This window comes from Leguminivora glycinivorella, chromosome 10, assembly GCF_023078275.1.
Source record: "Leguminivora glycinivorella isolate SPB_JAAS2020 chromosome 10, LegGlyc_1.1, whole genome shotgun sequence".
NCBI lineage: Eukaryota > Metazoa > Arthropoda > Insecta > Lepidoptera > Tortricidae > Leguminivora > Leguminivora glycinivorella.
In genome coordinates this window covers 13,591,487-13,616,333 of record NC_062980.1, presented here as the reverse complement: position 1 = coordinate 13,616,333, position 24,847 = coordinate 13,591,487, and the positions used below count along the sequence as shown (strand labels likewise).

The 24,847-nt window shown below is 38.8% G+C and overlaps 2 protein-coding genes across 2 annotated transcripts in view; one reads left to right on the top strand and one right to left on the bottom strand.

Moving 5' to 3' along the window:
• The window catches only part of LOC125230248 (protein singed wings 2), a 108,619-nt gene that overhangs the window by 31,037 nt on the left and 52,735 nt on the right, over positions 1-24,847 (top strand). The window contains exons 2-4 of the mRNA XM_048135354.1: positions 1,994-2,183; positions 4,297-4,456; positions 8,627-8,789. Of these exons, the coding sequence (XP_047991311.1) occupies positions 1,994-2,183; positions 4,297-4,456; positions 8,627-8,789 (513 nt within the window). The remainder of the gene's footprint in view (positions 1-1,993; positions 2,184-4,296; positions 4,457-8,626; positions 8,790-24,847) is intronic.
• The window catches only part of LOC125230247 (rho GTPase-activating protein gacZ-like), an 89,808-nt gene that overhangs the window by 62,023 nt on the left and 2,938 nt on the right, over positions 1-24,847 (bottom strand). The gene's annotated exons all lie outside the window — the stretch shown is intronic.

Here is a 24,847-nt window from a genome sequence, read left to right as displayed (position 1 = left end):
TTTCGGCGGTTTCGGGGCAACCTGCCGAACCCTACGGCGTGTCAGACGACGCAACGGAGCCACGCTGTTACGTCGTCGCCTAAATAGAATATTGTTTTTTTTTTGTCTGATTTTTACTGTTTTATGTGCTATACCTATTGTTTTTATTTTTTAGTTTCACAGTGCTTTGGTTTTACTGTTATGCTGTGTAACTTATTTGAATAATAAATAAATAAATAAATAAATATTTCTAGCTTGAATTTTGCAACCCTAACAGCCGAATGAAGTAGTGCCAACTAGACAATACAAATCATCCCTGAATGGACGTCTTATAAAAATGACACTCCGTCATTTGCGCGTTGCCGACCCATCAGAAACTTGTACATTCCTTTTTTGAACTTTTTGGCATATAAACTTTTTTTATAAGACGTTGCAGTTGCAGGCGTCCATAGGTTACGGTGACCGCTTTCCATCAGGCGGGCCGTATACCTGTTTGCCACCGACGTGGTATTAAAAAAAAGTGTTACATGGATTTTTACCTTTGACCACCACCCTGATTTTTTACATTTGAACCCTGAAGGTTCCGGGTTCTATTCAAATCTTATAAAATAGAGCTTGTTTTTTTTAGTATTTTGACCATGCCAGCGCAGTATCTCGGTTTACCATGGATTTTTTTAAAGAAAATGTGCATATTTATTCTGTGGATATTGCTAAGTATCTTTACATCACAAGCGTAAGCCGGCAGAATTCTCAGTAGATGAAGAAGTGTTAAATGTCGCCACATAATTTGTATACTTGACACTGTTTAATCACTAAACATTCCAATTAGACCCGCCACAGACAGAGGCATTGTTTCAGTGTCTCTCGAGATTTTACAAAACCACGTACACTACTCAGACTAAGACTACAAGGAATTTAATGTCAAATGGTGCCTCCTTTCCAATAAAGATCCGCTACGTGAATGTGTTTTATATCCAGCAATCAGCTAAGTCGAACCCGATCCCACCAGCGCTATACTATGTAGAACAATGAACATGATTGGTGGATATCAAACATATTCGCTTTTCTGGTGGAAAGTCCTGTGCACAAAATATGAAGTCTCCCACCTCGTCTGTTGGTAAGTTCGCGAAAAACTCATAAACAACTTTACGGAATTTCATAAGTTTCATAACGTTTTCATTTCTATGGTTAGTGAGGTAGATGTTCATTTGTTCAGATTGCGTAAATATGACGATATTTGTGTCATTTTCAATCAAGGGTGAACAGGCATCTTCTGGGCGAGCTCACTCCACGTCTTTGCCTTTGGCTAGTCTGTGGTCAAGTATAAGCCCATTTATAATAATAAAAAAAAAATCTTCGTTGTTGTTTCATTAAAGGGAACGTAACTTTTTAAGTACCTACCTATGTAACACAAACATTGCATGGGGCGACCAAAAAGTTAACATTAGCGCCAATTAAATGTTAATCAGCTCATCGATTCGCTCAAGTGTTATTTTCAGCAAGAAAAAACAATTGAAGAGATTCTGGACAGTGGTAAGTTCAATATTATGCGGAATAAACTTTTTTTTTGATGATGGAGGGCAAATTTGACTTTGCTGGTTAAAAAATAGGTTGCGAAATGCGAAGTGGGTAGTTTACGGTCAGTCAGAAAATAAAAAGTTGAATTTTTAGAAAGTGCTGTTTAAATAATAGGTTCATTAATTATACACTTTAAACAGGAAATCAGATAATCAGCATGAGCACATGCTAGCGTTATTAGCCTGTATGGAGATATCCTGATTGTACACCGAAGTGTAGATGGTGGAGTGTAGTGGTAGTGGTGTGTGTTTGTTTCTTCATCCAATGCGGGGACTGCTCAAGTACTTGCTAGTACTTAGTTCGCCCCGAACTGAGAAATCTCCTACGTCTCGGTTTGTCAAAAAGACGACAGAATCTTTTAGAATCTCATAAATCAATTACGGCCTCGCCTCTGTTAGCACCGACATAATAACAAAACATGTTTGCATTGTTGCAGTTTTATCGCAGTCAATATTCCTCCTCGGCCTGACAACAGCAACGCCAGGGCTGTATCGCTACAACGATACCATGAGCACCAACCATCGGTGTTCCCTCATAGAGTTCACGACGTGGGCCGCGTGCGAGCAGACGGAGCAACAACTGCTGTGCAAGGGCGGCATATCCAACCGATGGATGAAGGGGATACAGTAAGTGAAATATTTTTGTGATTTCCAGCCATCAAAAACTCCAGGGTTGTACGGGTTGTACCACAAAGATATCATGAGCACTAACCATCGGTGTTCTCTGATTGAGTTCACGGGGTGGGTGGGTTCAAAAACTGTTATGTCACGCGTTACAGCGCTTGTCACCTGTCCAAAGAACACACACGGTAAAACTATCACTTGTTGTCAAAGTCCTTTATTCTTAAATACACAAGTATTTCTATCTTTATCCGTTAAATTTTTCAAGAGATTTAGGGTCAGTTGTATCAACCTTTCCTTAGAACTTAAAGCAATAATAGAATATCAGATTTTCGACTGACATACACTGTAGGTACATATTACATGTGGACCAACATATTCGTTTGTTATGCAAAGTCGATATTATAGTCAATATACAAGGGTAGTGCGTGGGATAGCGTGGGCGAGGACACTATGAGAACATTAATTCATTCGGTTCATTAGTTTTCGAGAGAAGGGTTCGACAGTTCGACCAACGTACACGCCCATTAGACAAAACAAATAAGAGAGGAAAACGCTCAAAAACGTTCGGTCCGATTTGCGCAAAATGTTAAAGGAGGAAACTTACTTTGATTAAGGCAGACAACCAGAATAGAATCGCATTTAATACAAATGTTTTCTAGGAAACATGTATTTACCTACTTGGTTCTATTATTTTCAGTTAGATATTAAATTTAATAGGTATTTATAACATCTTATAAATTTTTACCCTCCTATTTTATAAGACGTTATAAATACCACCAATGTGCGAGCAATGGTAATCTCTGTGACAACTTATTTTTAACCGTCGCCTCATATCTCAAGAAGGACGGTTATCAAGTCGTCTGTATGTTTTTTTTTATTTTTTTATTTTTTATGTTTGTTCCTCGATATCTCCGTCGTTCCTGGACCGATTTTGAAAATTTTTTTTTGATTGAATGTATATACATACAGATTGGTCCCATTTTTCTCAGAACCCAGTTCTGATGATGGGATCCTGGAGAAATCGAGGGAACTCCTCAAATCTGAAAGGCATACATATGGTGATTTTTGTGTTAATAAAGGAACAGCATGCATTTAGGTACGGAACAGTGACATTTGGTGCAGTGGAACTGCTGATGATGGCCAGAACGGAACTCTTCAAATCTGAACGGCACGCTTATAGTGACTTTGCCATTTTTATAAGAACAGCATGCACTTTCGTCCAGAACAGTGACATTTGGTGCAGTGGAATTTCTGATGATGGTCAGAACCGAACTCCTCAAATCTGAACGGCACGCTTATAGTGACTTTGGTATTTTTATAAGAACATCATGCACTTTCGTTCAGAACAGTGACATTTGGTGCAGTGGAACTGCTGATGATGGCCAGAACCAAACTCCTCAAATCTGAACGGCACGCTTATAGTGACTTTGCCATTTTTATAAGAACAGCATGCACTTTCATCCAGAACAGTGACATTTGGTGCAGTGGAATTTCTGATGATGGTCAGAACTGAACTCCTCAAATCTGAACGGCATACTTATAGTGACTTTGGTATTTTTATAAGAACAGCATGCACTTTCGTCCAGAACAGTGACATTTGGTGCAGTGGAACTGCTGATGATGGCCAGAACCAAACTCCTCAAACCTGAACGGCATACTCATAGTGACTTTGGTATTTTTGTAAGAAAATCATGCATTTAAGTTCAGAACAGTGACATTTATTTAGTTATGTTTGTTAAGCATATGTTTTGAAGTCAAAGTTTGTCAAGCTTCGATTTCTTATAATATAATCGGATTCATGAGGAATTGAGGAAACTCCTCAAACCTTAACGTTATACGTATATTCATTTGTGTTTCCATCTAATAATTAAAGCATTAAAAGCAGTTTTAAAAAATACTTACACATTTCTACATAATCCAACATTCGCAAGTAGTTTTCACCAGAACCCGAAAGGCGACGGTTTTTTTTTCTTAAAAATTATTTGTATATCTAAAGTAACCCAATTCAATAAAAACAATCAAATACCATGTAAGGAAGCTCGTATGCGAGTTCTCACACCTAGTATAAATTCACCCTAACAGAGGCCGGTGAAATGATGAATACATTTGTCCACAGGTATAAAGTCACATCATTAATTCTAACGGACTGGCCCGGTTCCTGCCTCAACATAGGAAGACTTCAGCAGCATTTCCCGGAGCTACAGGCGCTGCATTTGCTCAACTGCTCACTGTTACACACGTTCAAAGGACATTTCGACGAGAGCAGTAGAATCGAGGTGAGGCTAGGGTTCGCATTTCGTGTACTTTGATTGTTCGAAACGCTTTTCGCATGACATGCTTCGCATAAACACACCTCGGACACTGGCGATTAAATACATATATGAAAAAGGCGCGTTCCTAGCACACAGTCTAAGCTCGTGTAGGTGAACGCGTACCTACTACGCTTGTATGAGTGAAATATGACAGGTCGACTGTTCGCGTTTTTGACAGGCAGTAACTGTGAGGTAACCGAGAGGGGGTGGGCGGCACTTTCAGCGGGGAGCGGGAGTGGCCATACTGTACGATAGTACTCTTTATTATACTGTGGCATAAGATACAGCGGGACAAATCTCGACTGGGGGACAATTGTAATTGATCCATTTTTTCCATTATTACACTACTTAAGTATGATGTTGAGTTCTACATGTATCCACTAAACACGCCTACCGTATATAACCGGTGGACACTCTATTTAATAATGAAAAATTTGTAAAACATGGAGCAGATAAATTATTTGTCATAATTAAAAATAATAAGAATACCTATGGCTTTTGTCCGCGGTCCAGTTCTTTAGGTAAGGTGCCCAAAAGGCTGGCCACTAGTGAAATTCTGATCCCCTGAGCGAAATTTTGGCCAGCCTTGGTCACCAGAAGTATGTATTTAAGTTTTAATGTAAGTGTTTTAAAGTCAGATAAACAAACCAAAGCAAAAATCCGGCTGCATGTAAAGTAGATTACTTAGGTCAGAAGTACAAACTTTACACAATATAAAATGCTTTTAACAGAGTCGGTTACGTTAGAAAACTGCTACGCCCCAACAGCAATAAAATGCTTTCTAGAAAGTTGACTAGGTTAGGTCAGAAGTTCAGAACCTCCACAAATAAAAAATACTGTCAGGAATGTCGGCTGTCTGTGAATTTATTCCTAAAAAAGCTTTTTCATGAAATATCTCTGGCTTATAAGCTTAAGTCTAAGCTTCATACGGTGGATTAATTTAGATGGTGGCTTATATATTGGACAAACACTAATTAGATTTCTTTAGATAGTCATGTAATCCAGCTCTAAATATTGTATACAAATACCCTTATTACGAGTAAACATGACTAAGTGTAATTATATGTGTCTAAATTATTTAATATTAAAATTGATCCAGTGAATGAATTTCAATGACATTGGGAGTTGTTTAAGGGCATAGGTACGTACATACCACGAAACAGTAAATAATTTAAAATCCACAACTAAAATTGTAGCATAAAACCAAGTCTGTAACTTATTACGTTTTAATTATCTGCTCCAATGCATGCGGATTTAAACTGTGTTTCGTTTCGTATATATTTTTGTAGCATTAATAATAGTCATCCGCTTTCTATGAATCTATGCCAAGATCGACGGCTGGGAGAGGATGGTAACTTCAATGAGATTTTTCAGTAGAACCTGTAATAAAAAGGCAAGTAATCTTCTTAAAATAACATTTGAAGATACCACTTTAAAGGTCCTTGAGCCATTCAATATGCGAAACATTTGCAAAATCAAGTTTTCGGTTATTTATTGATTTCAATCTATGAAGGCGTAATTTTTTTACGAAAAATATCACATAAATTATTACCTAAACTGTTCGAATTCGGAGAACGCATTTAGACGTTCCTTTTAAGTTTTTGTAACGCCCGGCGCCATTACGATCATAAAACATCTAGGTTCTTGACACTCTTGACAGGTCCACTTGTCAAAAGAATACGTTGGATCCTTTACAGTAGGGTTGTAACCGGCCAGTGCCGGCACGAGCTGTCCAAGCACCAGAGCAGAGTGAGATACAATTTTGGCATCACTGTTTAAAAAAAAAGATCAACTGTTAAAAAAAAAACATTTTTCTTTTTGGCACCTGGAGCGGCCGCCCTACTCGTTCTACTCTAGATTACGAGTACATAGGTTTGGCAGGAGCTTTAGGAGTCAAGGATGGATTTAAAATTTTTTGACAACAAGATCTTTTACATAAGTCACCCCGATTTGATATATATATCATTTAGCTACAATACCAAGTTTGATATCGCTTTCGCATAAACGGTGTATCATGAGGAACCCGAAAGATTTTATCTACTCCTATCTGAGGCCAAAAGAAGGGAAAGTTATAGTGTAAGTATAAGAAGTTTAAGGAAATTTCGGAAAAAAAAACACCAAAGATTTTGTATAATGTCAAGTGCTAAGCTGGGACGGGTTGCTAACTAAACATATAAAAATTTCAGAGAATTGTGTCATATTTGCCTAGCTCTTTCCAAAATCTAATGCCCCGGATTATACATACTTTCAGTCATACATAAGTAATACAATAATGGCTCGACTTTGAATACGTTAACGATATGCTCGTTGGCTGTAGGATTATTGGTTTTAGAAATTCGATATAAAATGTAAGAGATGTTAATTTACTACACAACTAGGTACCTAATTTAAACTCAAGTATTCCAAATATGGATTCAGAAAATATTTCAAATAAATATCGGTATAGATGAGGGTTTTGGGCGCTAAAGATTCTGTATATTTATAACTTTGTTTCAATCAATGTGAGTTACCAGTGATGACAACTGAAACGTGGTCTTTCACTATTGGCCTCATCACAAAACTCAAATTCGATGATCTGTGCTCGGAGTTTCTCTACGTGATCGAATTAGAAATCGTGAGATCCGTAAACGAAATAAAGTATCCGACAGTCCGGCTGTCTACCCGATACCACAGTGTGATTTTAAACGTCATATTTTGATAAAAATATATCGTTTAATGACAACATTTTCATATTCAGGTACATGGTGTCTACCACAAACGTTTTAGAGTTGATTTGGATGTATTCTATTTGCTGCGTGCTATCACAAACGTTGCAGAGTTAATTTGGATGGACTCTATCTGACTCGTATTTGCCTATACCCATATAAACATCGGACACGCAAGAACACCTAGAACAAGCGCAGATTTGCAGTAGAAACGTCATAGCATAAAAAATAAAATACCCGATATTTTTTTATGAAATTACCGGGGGACGTATTGGAAAATAAGTATTCCAAATTTCAAAGCGATAGCATAAGTAGTTCTCAAATATTTTGTAATGTGACAGAAAGACATACAGACAGACGGACAGAGTGGCATCATAAGGGTCCCTTTTGAACCTTTTTGGTACGGAACCCTAAAAAATAATTGTACGGAATCAAAGAATAGATAATTGAAAATGAAATATTGTCAATTCAATCGAAGTTTATAAGTCATGGTAGGAGTTAGGCGTTACTTTGCAGAAATCCTTACTAATTATTTATTTAGATTATATAATGTTACTTTGCTAATCCTCAAAAAGATTATGTTTTAGTCAACAGTACTCACCCGTTATACCTTAGGATTTTTATATAAAATTTATCTTTATTAATACGCACATACATGACAAACCAATACCAAAAATACAAAACTCAACACGTGTTTCGACTTATGTTGGAGATGGTGTGGGTCTGACGACCGTTATTTCAGTATTTAAATATTTTTGCGGTAGAAGGGTGGGAATATTCTAAACACACGTAAAAAATACGCAAGTACCTAATTATGGAGCTCATTTTTTTTATAAGTACATTTCACTTGTTTTGGTTATGATTATGTTTTTTTACTCAGAAACATAATCTTTTTTATTATAATTAAAGTGATAAACCCCCCCGGGGTCGCGTTAAACCTAGGCGGCGTTGGCTAAATGACCTTGACGCTTTCGATAAGGACTGGTGGGAAACGGGTCAAGACCGGGATACGTGGAAAGGAAGGAGGGAGGGAGGAAGGAGGCCTTTGTCCAGCAGTGGGACACTCTAGGCTCATATAAATAAATAATAAATCCCACTTCTATTGTCAAAAGCATAAAAAGTTAAAAACTCACACATTAGGAAAATATTGAGTAAAGTGACAGACAGACAGTCAGTGTCACACCCTTTTTACCTTTTCGTTCGGGACCCTGAATTAACTAACAACTAAATAGAAACATCGGCTTCATAACGGGATTGACAGGATAGCCCATTATTTTTCGCGGATTAGCAACCTAACATTGTTAGGGTCTTGCACATATCAGGGTATATTATAAAACTTGACTGAGCTTAACATTTAACTCCCGCACCCAGGAAGGTGTAAATGGTCGAATTAATAATAAAGTAATGTATCCTATTAAATTGTTTACAGACAATAGAAATGCATGGTCTTACGTCGCTATGGGAGGTGCCACCCGAGATCATAGCCCAAATGCCAGCTCTGAGGATATTGGACATCAGAGGGAACGTTCTACGGCACATGAAAGCGAGGCTTCTTAAGGACCCTGCGCGGTTGGAGCACGTTTTTCTGAGCGGTGAGTTAATATTTGCTTCGTATTATCATCACACATTTAGTCTGCGCCTGTCTTCTGGAGGGGTAGACAGAGGCATCAAATTTCCACATGATAGGACCCTGACATAGGTACCGCTTTCGCCTCATTCACTTTAATTACATTCCTCGTACATGCTCGTCGGATTGGCTCAGTTGGCAGAGCGCTGGAGTATCGATCCAGGGCCGTCAGTTCAAGTCCCACCCAACGCAGACATTTTACACTTTTAAATTTATCGAGTAAATAAAGAATGACTGTTAAACTAAAATGTGTGAACTAAGAACGTGACTATTTGCAAATAATATGTGTAATACGAGTAGGTAGGTTTTTGCCTCTAATTATAAAATCGTTTAATCTACTGAGCTGTCAAGTTATATAACATGTAGATGATGTCTGCGTGCCCAGTGTCGACGGAGTAATTTCCAATCGAAATATTTATGAACATGGGACTAACAAGACTAATAACCTCCAAAATATTCAATAATATTGTGTAACTAACTTCTTAATTTGTTTCTTAATATTTTTCTGTTGGTAACAATCTATGTAGCTTTATAAGTTAAGTTCAAGTCTTAGTATAAGTTTGTTAATTAGTTCCGATCACAATGCTGTCCCTAAAACTACTGTCATACCTCCTAGTGGGAATTGTGTTAGGATGTAGGCTATAAGTAAGATTTTATAACTTGTCTGTATAAATATTATTGGTCTGTATCTGTTTTTTTCCCCAATAAAGAAAATAAAATAAAATAAAATAAAATAAGTCTAAACCTAGCCTATCTAGTACAGCTGTCTAATAACTTAGAAGATGTTTTCGAGGGTCATTCTCAGAGAAGTCTGAGAATTTATGTATGGGAAGGCGTTTAATTGAGATGTCATCTATTTGTCTCGACTCATATATTTTATATTTTGTTATTGTTGTCTTGTGTTTGTATGTCGGATAAGTTCTTGTGATCAGCAGTGGGCGATAAATGACTGAAATCATATGGATCTGTATCGAACCCCCTTTTTATGGCAGCAGTGTGTTTTTGCGAGGGTCGCAGTTCTAACCTAACCTAACACTTTTCTAACAGCAGTGTGTTTTTGTGAGGATCGCAGTTTTAACATAACCTAACATACTTTTGTAACAGCAGTGTGTTTTTGTGAGGGACGCAGTTCTAACCTAACCTAACAAACACACTTTCGTAGCAATAGTGTTTTTTCTAGCGTCGCAGTTCTAACTTAACCTAACACATTTTTGTAATAGCAGTGTGTTTTTGCGAGGGTCGCAGTTCTAACCTAACCTAACACACTTTTGTGGCAGCAGTGTGTTTTTGCTAGGGCCACAGTTATAACCTAACCTAAGGTAGTTAGATTAGGTTACCTAACCTACTTTTGTGACAGCAATTCGATTACACGATTTGTTATTTTGGCAATATTCAAATATGTTTCCAATTACAACATTGAAGGGGATTTTGAAAATTATAGGTAGTTTTATAAACAATAGGTAGTTTTGTTTACACTTATACAACCCAGAGTAGCGAGAAAATTACAGCTGGACACCTTTCTAATTCCATTAGTAACCCAATGAGCTTGATGAGCACTTTCTCTTAATTAAATCTTGATGAATGCCGGCACATACTCGAATTACTCACTCGTTCCTACATGATAAATGAAATGTTTAATTAAATTGTATGGAAATTTTACTCCCAATTCGTGTCTCTTCAGGATTACCTGCCCAAAATCAAAATTGCTTATAATAATATAGTTATTTTAGATAGCTCTCCCTATCGCTCTTATTTATAGTGGCGCGACAGAGCCAGCCTGTGTTTCGATCGCCGCGTAGTTTCAATAATTGTCACTTGTGCAAGTTGTGCATCTTCTTTTGTGACCGTGTGAAGCGTAATTGGCTTTTTGGTATCTAATTTAAAGTAATTGTCCGTTGTTTAAATACATATTTTTGGTACGTACGTAAACTCACGCCTGTAATCCTAAAAGGGGTCTAGGTCACTAATGAGTTGGTATCCTATCGCCCACGCCACAATTTTTGACTTGTGTGGGAACCCTCCACGATACCCAGTATAGGTACCCACGGGAGACTGGCCTCACTGATCCTATACATCGACGCCCGTTTACACTAGTGTTGTATATATATTGAATACCTATCATAATTGTACATGTGGGTAGTCGAGTAAAGTGGGGTAGGCTGGATATAAAATAAATGAGTCTTGATCTAGCATCTCCGTGGTTTTACTTAGATCCCTAATTCCGAATACTACATGGTGTCAGGTGTAAATTCTGTTTATAATCGTAAATAGAACGTGGTAGATATTTATCAGTGATGACGGGAAAAGAAGTTGAAGGTTTAGGCGCTCGGAATAGTGGCTATGCAAGTTTACAACAGCCGCCGCCGTTATGCGATGGCGGTAACGGGAACATGGCGGACAGTTGGCGTGATTGGAAAAGGGCATTCGATTGGTATTTAGTAGCTTCGGGGCGCAGTGAGGCATCGGGGAAGGAGAAATGTGCTCTGTTCTTGCACATAATAGGTAAAAGTGGGCGTGAAATATATGAGGAGTTGGACTTTGAAGATAAAGAAAAGGACGATTTTGACGTGTTGTGCCAAAAGTTTGAATCGAGGTGTGACCCAACAAAAAACATTAACTTCGAGAGACATCTGTTTTTTGAGTGTTATCAAGGAAGTGATAAATTCGATAAGTACTTCGCGTCATTGAAAGTGAAAAGTAAATCGTGCAAACTTGGGGATCAACGGGATAGCTTAATATTGACTCAAATGATAAGGGGGATAAAAGACGGCCAGCTGAGAGAAAGGATGCTTAGAAAGTCAGATTTGGAGCTAAAAGAAGCCGCGGCGTGGTGTAGGGCGGCCGAGGTGGCGAGCGAGCAGGCCGGGGCCGTGCGCGCCGCCGAGCCGCCGACGCCGGCGCCGGGCGCCGCGGCCGCCGTGGAGCCGCTCGCCGCGCGCGCGCGCGCCGCCGCCGCCCGCCCCCACCCGCCCACCGGGCCGCCCGCCCGCGCTACCGGTCGGGCCTCGCGGCGGTGTTGGAATTGTAGCTACGCGCATGACAGCAACAGGTGCCCAGCTGTGCATGTGATATGTTTCAAGTGTAACAGGCGAGGACATTTCGCCAGATGTTGTAGATCTACAGCATTTGTGAACCATACGATGCGTGAATTGTGTCAATCGGCGGAGGATGTGAGCGAAGAGGAGGAATTTATGATAAGAGGAATTGAAGTTGGGAGCGTGGACAGTAAGGGCTGGTACGAGTGGATAGTGGTAAACGGAGCGAAAGTGCAGTTTAAATTGGACTGTGGTGCGGACGTCACGGTTATATCTATAGACAATTATGTGGCTGCCGGATTTGATAAACGGTTATTATGTAAGTCGAGCTCAATATTGAAAGAGGTTAGTAAGCATATTTTACCAGTTGTAGGTTGTTTTGAAGCAGATTTGAGTTTTAATGATGTTACAATTAAAGAGACAATATATGTACTAGACATTGAGTGTGGCAATTTGTTATCTCGAGATGCTTGCGTACAATTAAAGTTGATACAGCGTGTTCATAATATTAATGAGAATTGTTTAAGTAAAATGATTACGGTGCATAAACACATTTTTGAGGGGATTGGCCAGTTACCGGGGTTGCATAAATTAACGATTGATGACACGGTGCCACCTGTTGTTAGGGGTTGTCGGAAAATACCAATTAAATTACGGCCTAAACTACAGGAGGAGTTGCAAAGGCTTCAGAATTTAAATATAATCGTACCGGTTACTGAACCCACTGACTGGGTCTCGAATATTGTAATAGTAGAAAAAGCTGATGGAAACATTCGATTATGCCTAGATCCTCAACATTTAAATAAGGCAATAAAAAGAAGCCATTTCCAACTCCCCACTCTTGATGAAATTACGGCTAATATCTCGGGTGCCATGTACTTCTCAGTCTTAGATGCGAGCAAGGGGTTCTATATGTGTGTATTAGATGAACCTAGCTCAAAACTGTGCACATTTGCGACCCCTTTTGGGCGTTTTCGCTTCCTTAGGTTACCGTTCGGGATAAATTGCGCGTCAGAGGTATTTCATAGTATAATGTACAAACTATTTTCAAGACAGGGAGTAGAGGTGTTTATTGACGATATATTAGTTCATGGTAAAACGCGAGAGGAGCACGACCAGAGATTGGGGGAGGTAATGCGGATAGCGGCCGAGTTTGGGGTAAAGTTTAATAAAAGTAAGTGTGTGTTTGCTCAGGAAACTGTCAAGTTTTTGGGTCACATACTAGATAGAAATGGAATTCGGATTGATCCAGACAGGATTAAATGTATAGAGAATATGACCATTCCGGAAGATAAAAAAGGGTTAGAACGGTTTATAGGTATGACTAACTATGTGTCTCGTTTTATTCATAATTATGCAGATAAGGTGGAGCCGTTGAGGGAGCTATTGAAAAAGGACGTAAGTTTCGAGTGGCATGAGGCGCACACTCGAGCATTCGATGATCTGAAGCGGCAGCTGGCGCAGGCGCCCACACTGAGGTACTACTCGCCCAACGAGCCGGTGACGGTGTCGGTGGACGCGAGCTCGCGCGGGCTGGGCGCGGTGCTGCTGCAGGCCGGCCGGCCCGTGGCCTACGCCGCGCGCACGCTCACGCCCACCGAGTCCAGGTGGGCTCAGATAGAGAAGGAGCTCCTCGCCATCCTGTTTGGCTGCAGTAAGTTTCATCAGTTTATTTATGGACACTCTCAAGTGACGGTGGAGACAGATCATAAGCCATTGGAGGCTATTTTCAAAAAACCGCTGAATGAAACACCGATAAGACTACAACGGATGCTACTTAAATTGCAAATATATTCCTTAAATATTTGTTATGTACCAGGGCGACTGATGTACGTAGCCGACACGTTGTCAAGGGCGACCAGGGATTTAGGAGGCAAGTGCGATCAGCGAATACAAGAATAGTAAGTAAGGTGGTAAGTTTACACATAAATACTCTGGTGACTAATCTACTATTTAGTAGCAATAAAATGCAAGCGATTCGAGAGGCTACGAGGATCGACCAGAGTTTATGCGAAGTAATGGACCTTTACAGAAAGGGATGGCCGCATACTAAAAGCCAGGTAACCGAGAAAGCTAAGTCGTACTGGGAAGTTAGAGATGAGATTCATGTCGTGGAGGACGTAGTGTTTCGGAACGACTTGGTGATCATCCCTAACAGTTTACGGGCCGAAATGATCAATAAGGTACATGAGGGTCACCTCGGCATCGTGAAGTGCAAGAGGCGAGCGCGCGACGTGATGTGGTGGGCGGGCATGGCGGCCGCGGTGGAGCGCGCGGTGCGCGAGTGCGAGGCGTGCGCGCAGCGCCGCGCCGCACGCCGTGCCTGACAGGCCTTGGCAGGTGCTCGCTACTGATATTTTTCAGGTAAAGGACAAACACTATTTGCTAGTGGTTGACTATTACTCAAAGTATGTGGAAGTGGCCACTTTAGTAGATTTGAGAAGTGCGACAGTGATAGGTATTTTGAAACCTATGTTTGCGCGTCATGGGATACCGCAAAGATTAAGTAGTATCAGATAACGGTTGTCAATTCGTGTCGCAAGAGTTTAGAGACTTTGCTAAAGATTGGGATTTTGAACAGGTCACTAGTTCGCCACATTATCCGCGTTCGAACGGCCTTTCGGAACGAAATGTGCAAACGGTAAAGAATATGATTATAAAATCACAAGAGACTAAAACTGATTTTTACGTGGCACTGTTGAATTTTCGCAACACACCAATATCGGGAGAGAAATACTCACCTGCTCAGTTATTGTTCGGTAGAAGATTAAACACAAAGTTACCAGTAAAAAGTTGCTTATTAAACCCTAAAACTCCCGTAAAAAAAGAAATAACAATCAGTCGCAATATTAAAAATGATAAAATGTGTCAATATTAGAATAGAGGAACTAGGGCATTAAAGCCACTAAAGGATAATGAGCAGGTGCGTATTCGAGACCCGGCCGAGATAAACGGCAGAGGGCGCTGGGTGTGCGCGCGCAGGTGGAGCGCGCCGCCGCCGAGCCGCGCTCCTACTGGGTACGCACGCCGGACGGCCGCCGCTACCGCCGCAACAGGCAGCAGATCATACCGGCGGCGCCGGCGCCGCCGGTATCATCACCGTCCATTTTTACGTGGCACTGTTGAATTTTCGCAACACACCAATATCGGGAGAGAAATACTCACCTGCTCAGTTATTGTTCGGTAGAAGATTAAACACAAAGTTACCAGTAAAAAGTTGCTTATTAAACCCTAAAACTCCCGTAAAAAAAGAAATAACAATCAGTCGCAATATTAAAAATGATAAAATGTGTCAATATTAGAATAGAGGAACTAGGGCATTAAAGCCACTAAAGGATAATGAGCAGGTGCGTATTCGAGACCCGGCCGAGATAAACGGCAGAGGGCGCTGGGTGCGCGCGCAGGTGGAGCGCGCCGCCGCCGAGCCGCGCTCCTACTGGGTACGCACGCCGGACGGCCGCCGCTACCGCCGCAACAGGCAGCAGATCATACCGGCGGCGCCGGCGCCGCCGGCTGGTACTATTGCCAATAGTACCAGCTCAGGGACTAATATACCTAAATACTATGATGACTTGGAGGAGTGTGGCGGAGGTCAACCGCTGGGTCCACAGAGTTCACAAGGACCCCAGGATACAGCTCAACATACCACTTTCCGCTACACTCGTTCAGGCCGGCGAGTACGTACGCCGGAAAGGTTTTAATTGTATAATAGGTACACATAACTAGGTATCTATAAGTATTTTCGGTGAATCTTGTAAAAAAAAACCTATCGTAAGTAATTAATGTAAGCAATTATAGAATAATATTTTACACTCACGTAAACCTATTGACTAGTATATAAGGATACATATAATAAGTAATTTCTTGCTTATCTTCAACGCACTTTAGCTAATTAAGTTTGTAATGAACTCTAATCCGATGTAATAACGTTAGAATTAGTTTGTCGCCGCATGTTAATGTTGATAAGTAGGTAATGTTTGATATGTCTGCTTTATATGTAAGTATGTACTGGGTAGTAGTGACTTGTTGTTATAATGATTGTTAAGTAAATAGGCATCATTCAACTTAGGTTAAGAAAATAGGCATAATAAACTTAAGATTTAAATGTAAAAAAGGTTTCGCACGGTTTTATACATTTATTAAGATAACGCTGTACTTTAAATTTGTGTAAGCAATTTAACAGTGATTTATTTCGGGTGCTTATTTATAAGGGAGAAGATGTTGTATATATATTGAATACCTATCATAATTGTACATGTGGGTAGTCGAGTAAAGGGGGGTAGGCTGGATATAAAATAAATCAGTCTTGATCTAGCTATCTCCGTGGTTTTACTTAGATCCCCCTAATTCCGAATACTACAACTAGTTCCATTGTAACGTAATTAGTTAAGTGCTCCGTAAGTACCAGTAAGTACAAAGAGCGTTAAATCACGTTTTAGTACAGTACAGCTTGTTACCTAAGTTATTAGATTTTGATGCGAAACTTCTAACAGACGGTGTCAAGTAGGTACTTGAATTTGGCAGACGGAACACTTGTGTCATCTAGACGAGTTCTCACGGATCGTGTTTTGGTAATTACCAGGTTAATTATAACATAACTTACACTAATAACATTAGGATATCATTCAATAATCGTATATTTTACTTGTGAATTCGTAGCTGTGTTAAGTTATCAAACGCGATTGTCATTGTTTTCCGACGTTTCGGTCAGGTTGCACTGGCCGTGGTCACGGAAGACTGATGTCCCTGCAAAATGTCATCGAAGATGTAAAACACACAAAACTACCCGATGTTAGTTTATGTCAATGTTCGGGGTAGACAAATAAATTGATCTACTCGTTTTACCCGCTCTAATGTGTACAAAACGCGAGAACTTAAAGTGTAAACATGTTTCAGATATCATTCTGACATTTGAAATGGCCTGTATGTTACTGTTTTCTGTGGCGAAGCTTATCTTCCGCGCCGGGCTGGACAATGGCTCAAGGTATAAACCGATGGAGTGAACACATATTCCTGGGACAAACTACGAAACTTGCAACCGAGATTACGTCAATTGTAGTGGTCTGTAATAACAGCCTTATTGTATTGGATATTTGGTGGTCTTAACTTCGCAATACATTATATGTTCATTTTATCTACGCTTTAATGACGTACTGCACTTTTACTTCCAAGAGTACCTACCTAGTACAATTAAAAACTAAACGGTTAAATGAGTCCTCATCTGTGCGGTACGGGGGCGGCTGGGTAAGGCGAGTAAGGGGACTGACGAAGTGCGGGCGGCGGATGTGATATAGAATATAGTAAAGAAAGAGTTGTATAGTCAACCAATTGGAACCCTAGGCCACTGTAGAACCAAGTCTCACCCAAGGCAGACATTTTCCACTTTTAAATTTATTCTAAGCCTAACGGCATCGATTGCAGACGTTTCTGCTAATCAGAAGTTAAATATGTCATAGTGACATTATAAATCAGATTGTAAGAAATCTCTTACTGCTTGTCATTTTGACATGGTTGTAGAGTGGCCTAAGGGTTCCAATTGGTTGACTGTACTTTGTACTCCATACATCAGTAAATACGACTTAGTTTGTAGTGACATCTAGCGTGAATCAAGCGTCAGGTAGAGTGAATTATCGTACTGTTACTTGTCAATAGATGTGACGAACGAAAAGTCATATCAATCAATGCTCAACAATTTTCATCTTGATAAGAACAGAGATGGTGGAAAAATTCAGGCAATGATAATGCAGGCAAAAACAGTGTAGTAAACCTACCCACATAATTAAAATTAAAAAAAAAAACCCCGATATAGTAGACCGATTTTCACGAAAGATGGCTAAGAATAATCCCGAATAATTCAGTTTTCAAACAAAAAACAACTAAATATAATTCGGTTCATCCGTTCGGGAACTACGATGCCACAGACAGACACGTCAAACTTATAACACCCCGTCGTATTTGCGTCAGGGGTTAAAAAAACAATAAGCTGAATTATAATCACAAATGAACAAATTATGTCCGATTGTTCAACGCCCACAGTCCACATGTACCTTACACAACACATGTGTTTAAAACTAGTATCAAAAAACACTGATCCCATTGTAGTTGTTCTAAGAACTTGTAGTAGCGTTTTTCTGTAACGTAAGAGTTTACACAAACAGGTGTCAAGTGTCGTCTTGTGTGCTTTTGCGCTAGTCACCGGCGGAACACTTATACCTAATTAATTGTAACTTGACATGTGAAGTGGAAATGAAGACTGTTTCGTTATGGTTTTTATTTTCAGTTATTTGTTATACAAGGGTGCAAAGTTGTATTTTAACGCTGAGTGTGGAATTGAAAAACGAGCAAGTGAAAGGAGTCTATAGTTGAACCACGAGCGAAGCGAGTGGTTCGAGAATAGAATCCTGAACTTGCGAGTTTTTTAACACACGAGAAGTAAAATACATTAGCACCCGAGTGTAACACAAAACTTTTCCCCTTACTATAGCGAGGAAAGTACAACGCAAAAAACGCGTTTATCACTGCTTCCAGTAGTTCCACAGGTGGTAAATCATCGCCATCACTAGATTCACTCACTTTTATCAATTTTAAAGCAGAAAAAATTACCATATTCAAGGTCAAATTACTTTATCCACTAGTGGATAAAATGCGTTTTTACCCGCTAGTATTGAAGGACAAAACACGTGTTTCCGAGCTAGTGAGGGGAAAAAGTTTTTAACGAGTAGCACAGAAAAACAAGAATTGCTGAATTCTTTTGTTTCGTAAAATTATTGGTATTACGGGAAATGTGAATAATTGTATCATTATGCCTGTCATGTTCATGTAGGTACTTAGTTATACAGAGAGTAAATTTTATAACAGGCAATAATTCGTGGACATGATGGGCTATATGTAAAAAACCCTAAAAAAAGAATATAATTATAATTTATAAAAAATTCGACGAATGTCATTTGTCACCTGTCATTCGATTTATGCCACGAACAAAATTGAATGTTGCAGTGCTGATGTGGTAGGTGACGGGTCCGTCGATTTTTTTGTGGCAATTGTCGCATGTGTTACATGTTACAGTCTTGAAATTAAATAGAGGACAGAAGGGATTTTTGGTACGTTATTCTTAAGTTACACTTAACAGTTTTGTGACCCTAGTATTTAAAAAGGGTACTAAATCTTGCGTAGCTCAGATGAAAAAGAGTGTAAGTTCCTCATAACACTTATACTTGTTTATACCTGATAAGATAAGATAAGATATACGATTAAGATAAGATAAGATAAGATACTGAGAGTTTCTTATACCATTTTGTACTCATTATCCTCCTTGCGTTACCGGATTCGCTGCGGCTCATGATAGCCTGGGGTTCGCTTTGAAAACAAATCAAAGATTTGGCATAGGCACTACATAGTTTTACGGAAGGGACTGCGATCTGACCTTCCAACCCGAAGGGTAACTAGGCTTTATTGGAATTAGTCCGATTTCCTCACGATGTTTTCCTCGAATGTATGTTTTTTTAAATTATTTGTTTATAAAAGCGACTGGCAAATATCAAATGACATTTCGCACCTAAGTTTCGAAAAACTCATTGGTACGAGCCGGGAACCTTCGGATTGAAAGTCGCACGCTGTTGCCGTTGGGCCACATGCGCTTCACTTATACCCTTTTGTACTACGTCCACATAATTTTATTATAATTAGCCGTATTTTGCAACGTCAAACGCGGAGTTCTCATAAACAGCCGTGTCAAATAACGCTGAAGGTGATTCTAGATATTACAGCCGTTGTTTTATTTATTATCTTGTAATTTGAAACCTATAACTGACACAGACTATTTTATACGATGCCGCTTTGTAAATATTACTTATGGGGTTAATTTAACATAGAATCTCGTTGTTATAGTCCCATAATGATATCCACTCGTATAAGGTCACTGCATAATTATACCGGGCTATATTGTAATGTGTAGTAGTGACCCATATTATGTGATTAAACTTAACCAATAAATTAATAAACGAAAACAATAAGAACAAGTCTGACTGACTCACGAAGGGTTCTGTACCACTAGTCCACTACCTATAAAACGGCAAAAATTCGTGTTTGTTGTTTGGTAGTCCTAATTACATGTTTATTTTATTATGTTTTTAGTATTTGTTGTTATAAATAGGGGAAACAGAAATACATAATCTGTGAAAATTTCAAATGTCTAACTGTCATCGTTCATGAAATACAGCCTGTGTGCGTAGCCGAATGCCTAAACGCTCACGAAACGCTCACGATAATATATCTTTCGTAGCTATCTCTCTCTATCGCTCTTGCGTATTGGCGCGACAGAGCCAGACTACCTTTCTGCGGCGGCGTTTCGATTTCGTTTCGCGTCGCAGAAATGCCATTCGGCTACGGCACCTGGTAACGACAGACGGACTGACGACCGGACTGAGCGCAGGGTAGTCTTAGGGCCAGTTGCATCAACCACATTTGACAGACACATCATCGTCACGCAGCAGACGTCTATGGAACTTCCCATACAATAAAATTTTACGAACGCTTTAACGGTGATAGACGGTTTGATGCAACCGGCCCTTAGTAATCACAATCAGGTCCCACCTTACTCTTTGGTTACGGAACCCTAAAAAGCGAAATGAACGAGAACACAATTCGTGAGTATGTAATTGATGTAGGGATTGTCTTGTATCCATTAAATTTGGCCATTTTAAAGTTCCTCGACGCAAAAATGACGGGGTGTTATAAGTTTGACGTGTCTGTCTGCGTGTGTTTACGAACCGTGTGTGTTGCGTGTGAACCGATTAAGATTATTATTTTTTTGTTTGAAAGCTGAAATTAGTCGGGAGTGTCCTTAGCCATGTTTGATGTAAATCAGTCCACTGTGTCGGGGTTTTTTTTTAATTTAAATTTTGTGGTTAAGTTATAAAACATCAAATGGGACGACAAATTTCATAGGTTAAAAAGAGATCAATTTGTCACATGTACAATTAATTAATTATATAATAGAAAGAAATGAGCATCTAAATGTCACCTACCCACGCCGATATATTCCACCTAAATAATACAAATCCTAAATGTCTAGACGACTCGTAATATATGAATACCTACGTTTGTGTCGTTTGTAGATAAAATTGTAGATACTTGATAATTCTGTGAGCTATAACGGACTTTAACATCTACCTATTTGAAGGACAACACTCATAGCTCAATAGGTATAAAAGGGATATTCAATAAAGGAGACCGCTGATGTTCAGTCCACCGGGCGGTAACGGCCTGTAAAAAGTAATAGGCCCGGTTAGTTGGCTTTGAGAATTATCCCCTGTCCAGATGCTTACTACTTCCAAAACGTTTAAATTTATGTATAGTTTAGTTTTGTTTAGTATATAAATTAGGTAATTAAAAAAAATACAGAGGCACGGAAGTACAGCCTGGAAAAGAGGAGAAAGTAATAGGGGCACCACCGTCTAAATTGTTTTGGATGTGGCAACTATTAAGAAATTTTTGTATGAGAAAAGTAAGTATGAAGCCGACGGCGCTGAAATTTCACCAGGCCTACCTGCATCACAGATTGAATATAAGAACATCATAACATCCCATACATTAAAATGCGACCGCCTAAGAACACGCATACACTACACCACACATAGATGGCGCCACAAAAAAATGCCTTGTTGCCATCGATTATTTGTAGATTGGCGTTAAGTGTCACTTTCGAGCCATGTTTCAAAAGTGACACTTAACGCCATCTACAAGTATAATCGAAAGCTACAAGAGATTTTTTTTGTGGCGCCATCTATGTGTGGTGCACGCACACGAGCAACTATAGTTGTCTACAATTTACATGCTTTGGTATTTAAATTTAAATTCACGCTAAGCCCCCTTAAAAGCCCGATGTTTGCTATTCATTAGGCGATTATTCGATTAACGTCCACTTAGCGTAGCGTCGGGCCAACTGTATGGCAAAGCCTGACGCGACGACGCGGCGTCTTTTTCCATACAGTTGGCCCGACGTCCCTGTAGTCCGTATTTTTAGGTATTTTAAGTAAATGTAAATAAAATCTACCCTCAAAAAGCTCCTAATGCCAGTGGAGGGTAAATGAAAACTTTACACGACTAAATAAAAAGGTAAAGTCGCCGTCAATAGAACTTGTGAACAATGTAAACAAACCTTGTAATCAAAATGTATTTAATTTCCATTCTAACTCATCAGATACTAGATAAATGCATGTGTTATTTAATCAATTCATATCACATTATGATCCACAACCTTTAAAATAATAAAATTATGCTAAAATATTGATATTTTATATAATGGTTTGTTTACATAGTTGACAATTTCTATTGACAGCGATTTTTTTTTAAAAGACATGTCGATCAGTGACTGATCCGCTTGGTTTTTGTATTTGGTTGGTTATACAACAAATTTTGCAACTAGCCGAAAAAGTAGGTACAAATGATCAAAACTTTTATTTGTATTTTCTTAGATAGCAGTAGGTATTTATTTATTTAGACTTTATTGCACGACATAAAATTGTACAAATGGCGGACTTAATGCCTTAAGGCATTCTCTACCAGTTAACCATTGGATCAAACAGAAACTTTAGTGCAAGATTGTCAATATAGAGATGTGACAAGAAACACAAATCAAATTACCTATGTATATCCAATAAAAGAAAATGTATATATGAGTGTATAACACATAAATATATAGCTTATAATATAAACTTACATACAATCTATAAATATATAACTAAATATATAATGTACCCAAGTATAAGCAATATGCAGATTCTTTTTTCCTTGAGCTTGTTAGATAACATGCGTTTAAAAGAAAATTCGGTATGCATTCATGAATGGAGTTAAATTTAAACTTTGTTTTCGTGTGCATTTATGTTTATTTATAAAGATATAGAATGTAGAAAAATTAGTTATTTGTTATACAAGGGGACAAAGTTGTATTTTAACGCCGAGTGTGGAATTGAAAAACGAGCAAGTGAAAGGATTCTATAGTTGAACCACGAGCGAAGCGAGTGGTTCGAGAATAGAATCCTGAACTTGCGAGTTTTTTAACACACGAGAAGTAAAATACATTTGCACCCGAGTGTCACACAAAACTTTTCCCCTCACTATAGCGAGGAAACTACAACGCAAAAAATGCGTTTATCACTGCTTCCAGTAGTTCCACAGGTGATAAATCATCTTTATTACTAGATTCACCTACTTTTATCAATTTTAAAACAGTTAATTTGACTTTATTCAAGGTCAAATTACTTTACCCACTAGTGGATAAAATTCGTTTTTACCCGCTGGTATTAAAGGACAAAACACGTGTTTCCGAGCAGCGAGGGGAAATAGTTATTTGTTATACAAGGGGGCAAAGTTGTATTTTAACGCCGAGTGTAGAATTGAAAAACGAGCAAGTGAAAGGATTCTATAGTTGAACCACGAGCGAAGCGAGTGGTTCGAGAATAGAATCCTGAACTTGCGAGTTTTTTAATACACGAGAAGTAAAATACATTTGCACCCGAGTGTAACACAAAACTTTTCCCCTCACTATAGCGAGGAAACTACAACGCAAAAAAATGCGTTTATCACTACTTCCAGTAGTTCCACAGGTGGTAAATCATCTTTATTACTAGATTCACCTACTTTTATCAATTTTAAAGCAGTTAATTTGACTTTATTCAAGGTCAAATTACTTTACCCACTAGTGGATAAAATGCGTTTTTACCCGCTGGTATTAAAGGGCAAAACACGTGTTTCCGAGCTAGTGAGGGGAAATAGTTATTTGTTATACAAGGGGGCAAAGTTGTATTTTAACGCCGAGTGTGGAATTGAAAAACGAGCAAGTGAAAGGATTCTATAGTTGAACCACGAGCGAAGCGAGTGGTTCGAGAATAGAATCCTGAACTTGCGAGTTTTTTAACACACGAGAAGTAAAATACATTTGCACCCGAGTGTAACACAAAACTTTTCCCCTCAATATAGCGAGGAAACTACAACGCAAAAAATGCGTTTATCACTGCTTCCAGTAGTTCCACAGGTGGTAAATCATCTTTATTACTAGATTCACCTACTCATATCAATTTTAAAGCAGTTAATTTGACTTTATTCAAGGTCAAATTACTTTACCCACTAGTGGATAAAATGCGTTTTTACCCGCTGGTATTAAAGGACAAAACACGTGTTTCCGAGCTACTGAGGGGAAAAATAAATTATATCTGCGATTATTCGCTTTATGTATGCCTAAATTGAGATCAAATGGACATCCGGAGATCAAATTAAACTATAAGTAAAAGGTAGGACTTAAGCCTGGCACTCGAACAACGGAAATTAAAATTCAGTAATAGAATGTCAAAGGATATATAAAACACATTAGTATATTCATTAAAATATAACATAAAAAACTCATTCCATCAGGCGGACCGTATCCCGTAAGTATATACGTAAAAAAAATACAAAGACTGATTTTTTTAATGGATTTTCTAGTATTTAATAATGGCCCTATGGGCTTTCGACGTGGAAAAGTTAGATGTGGCATTACTATTTCATATTCAACAATATATTATACCTACTTATCACCAATTAGTGCTACCTCGATTAATGCAAAAATATTGTATTGCCGATTATAAAAATTACACCATGTATGCAGGTTTCTTCTGAATATTAACCTAATTCCCATATTACAATTGCAAACATACGTCATTTTGTAAAACAAATAGGTCAATGAAACTTACTACTTACGAATTATCTACTGAGATCATTGTTGTTGATTCACTGATAATTCGGTCTAAATGTGGGTACATAATCCACCTGTAATAGGTACATAAAAGAAGCGTCAGAGATTAAAAAGATAAAGGACAATCGAATGTTCATACAAAGTACATATTACAAAACGAATCCCCATTTTAATGTCTGTATTACATACAGACCATACAGTACAGACTGACGATATCTTTTGAGATTTATTTATTATTAAAAATACATGAAAGCTTTT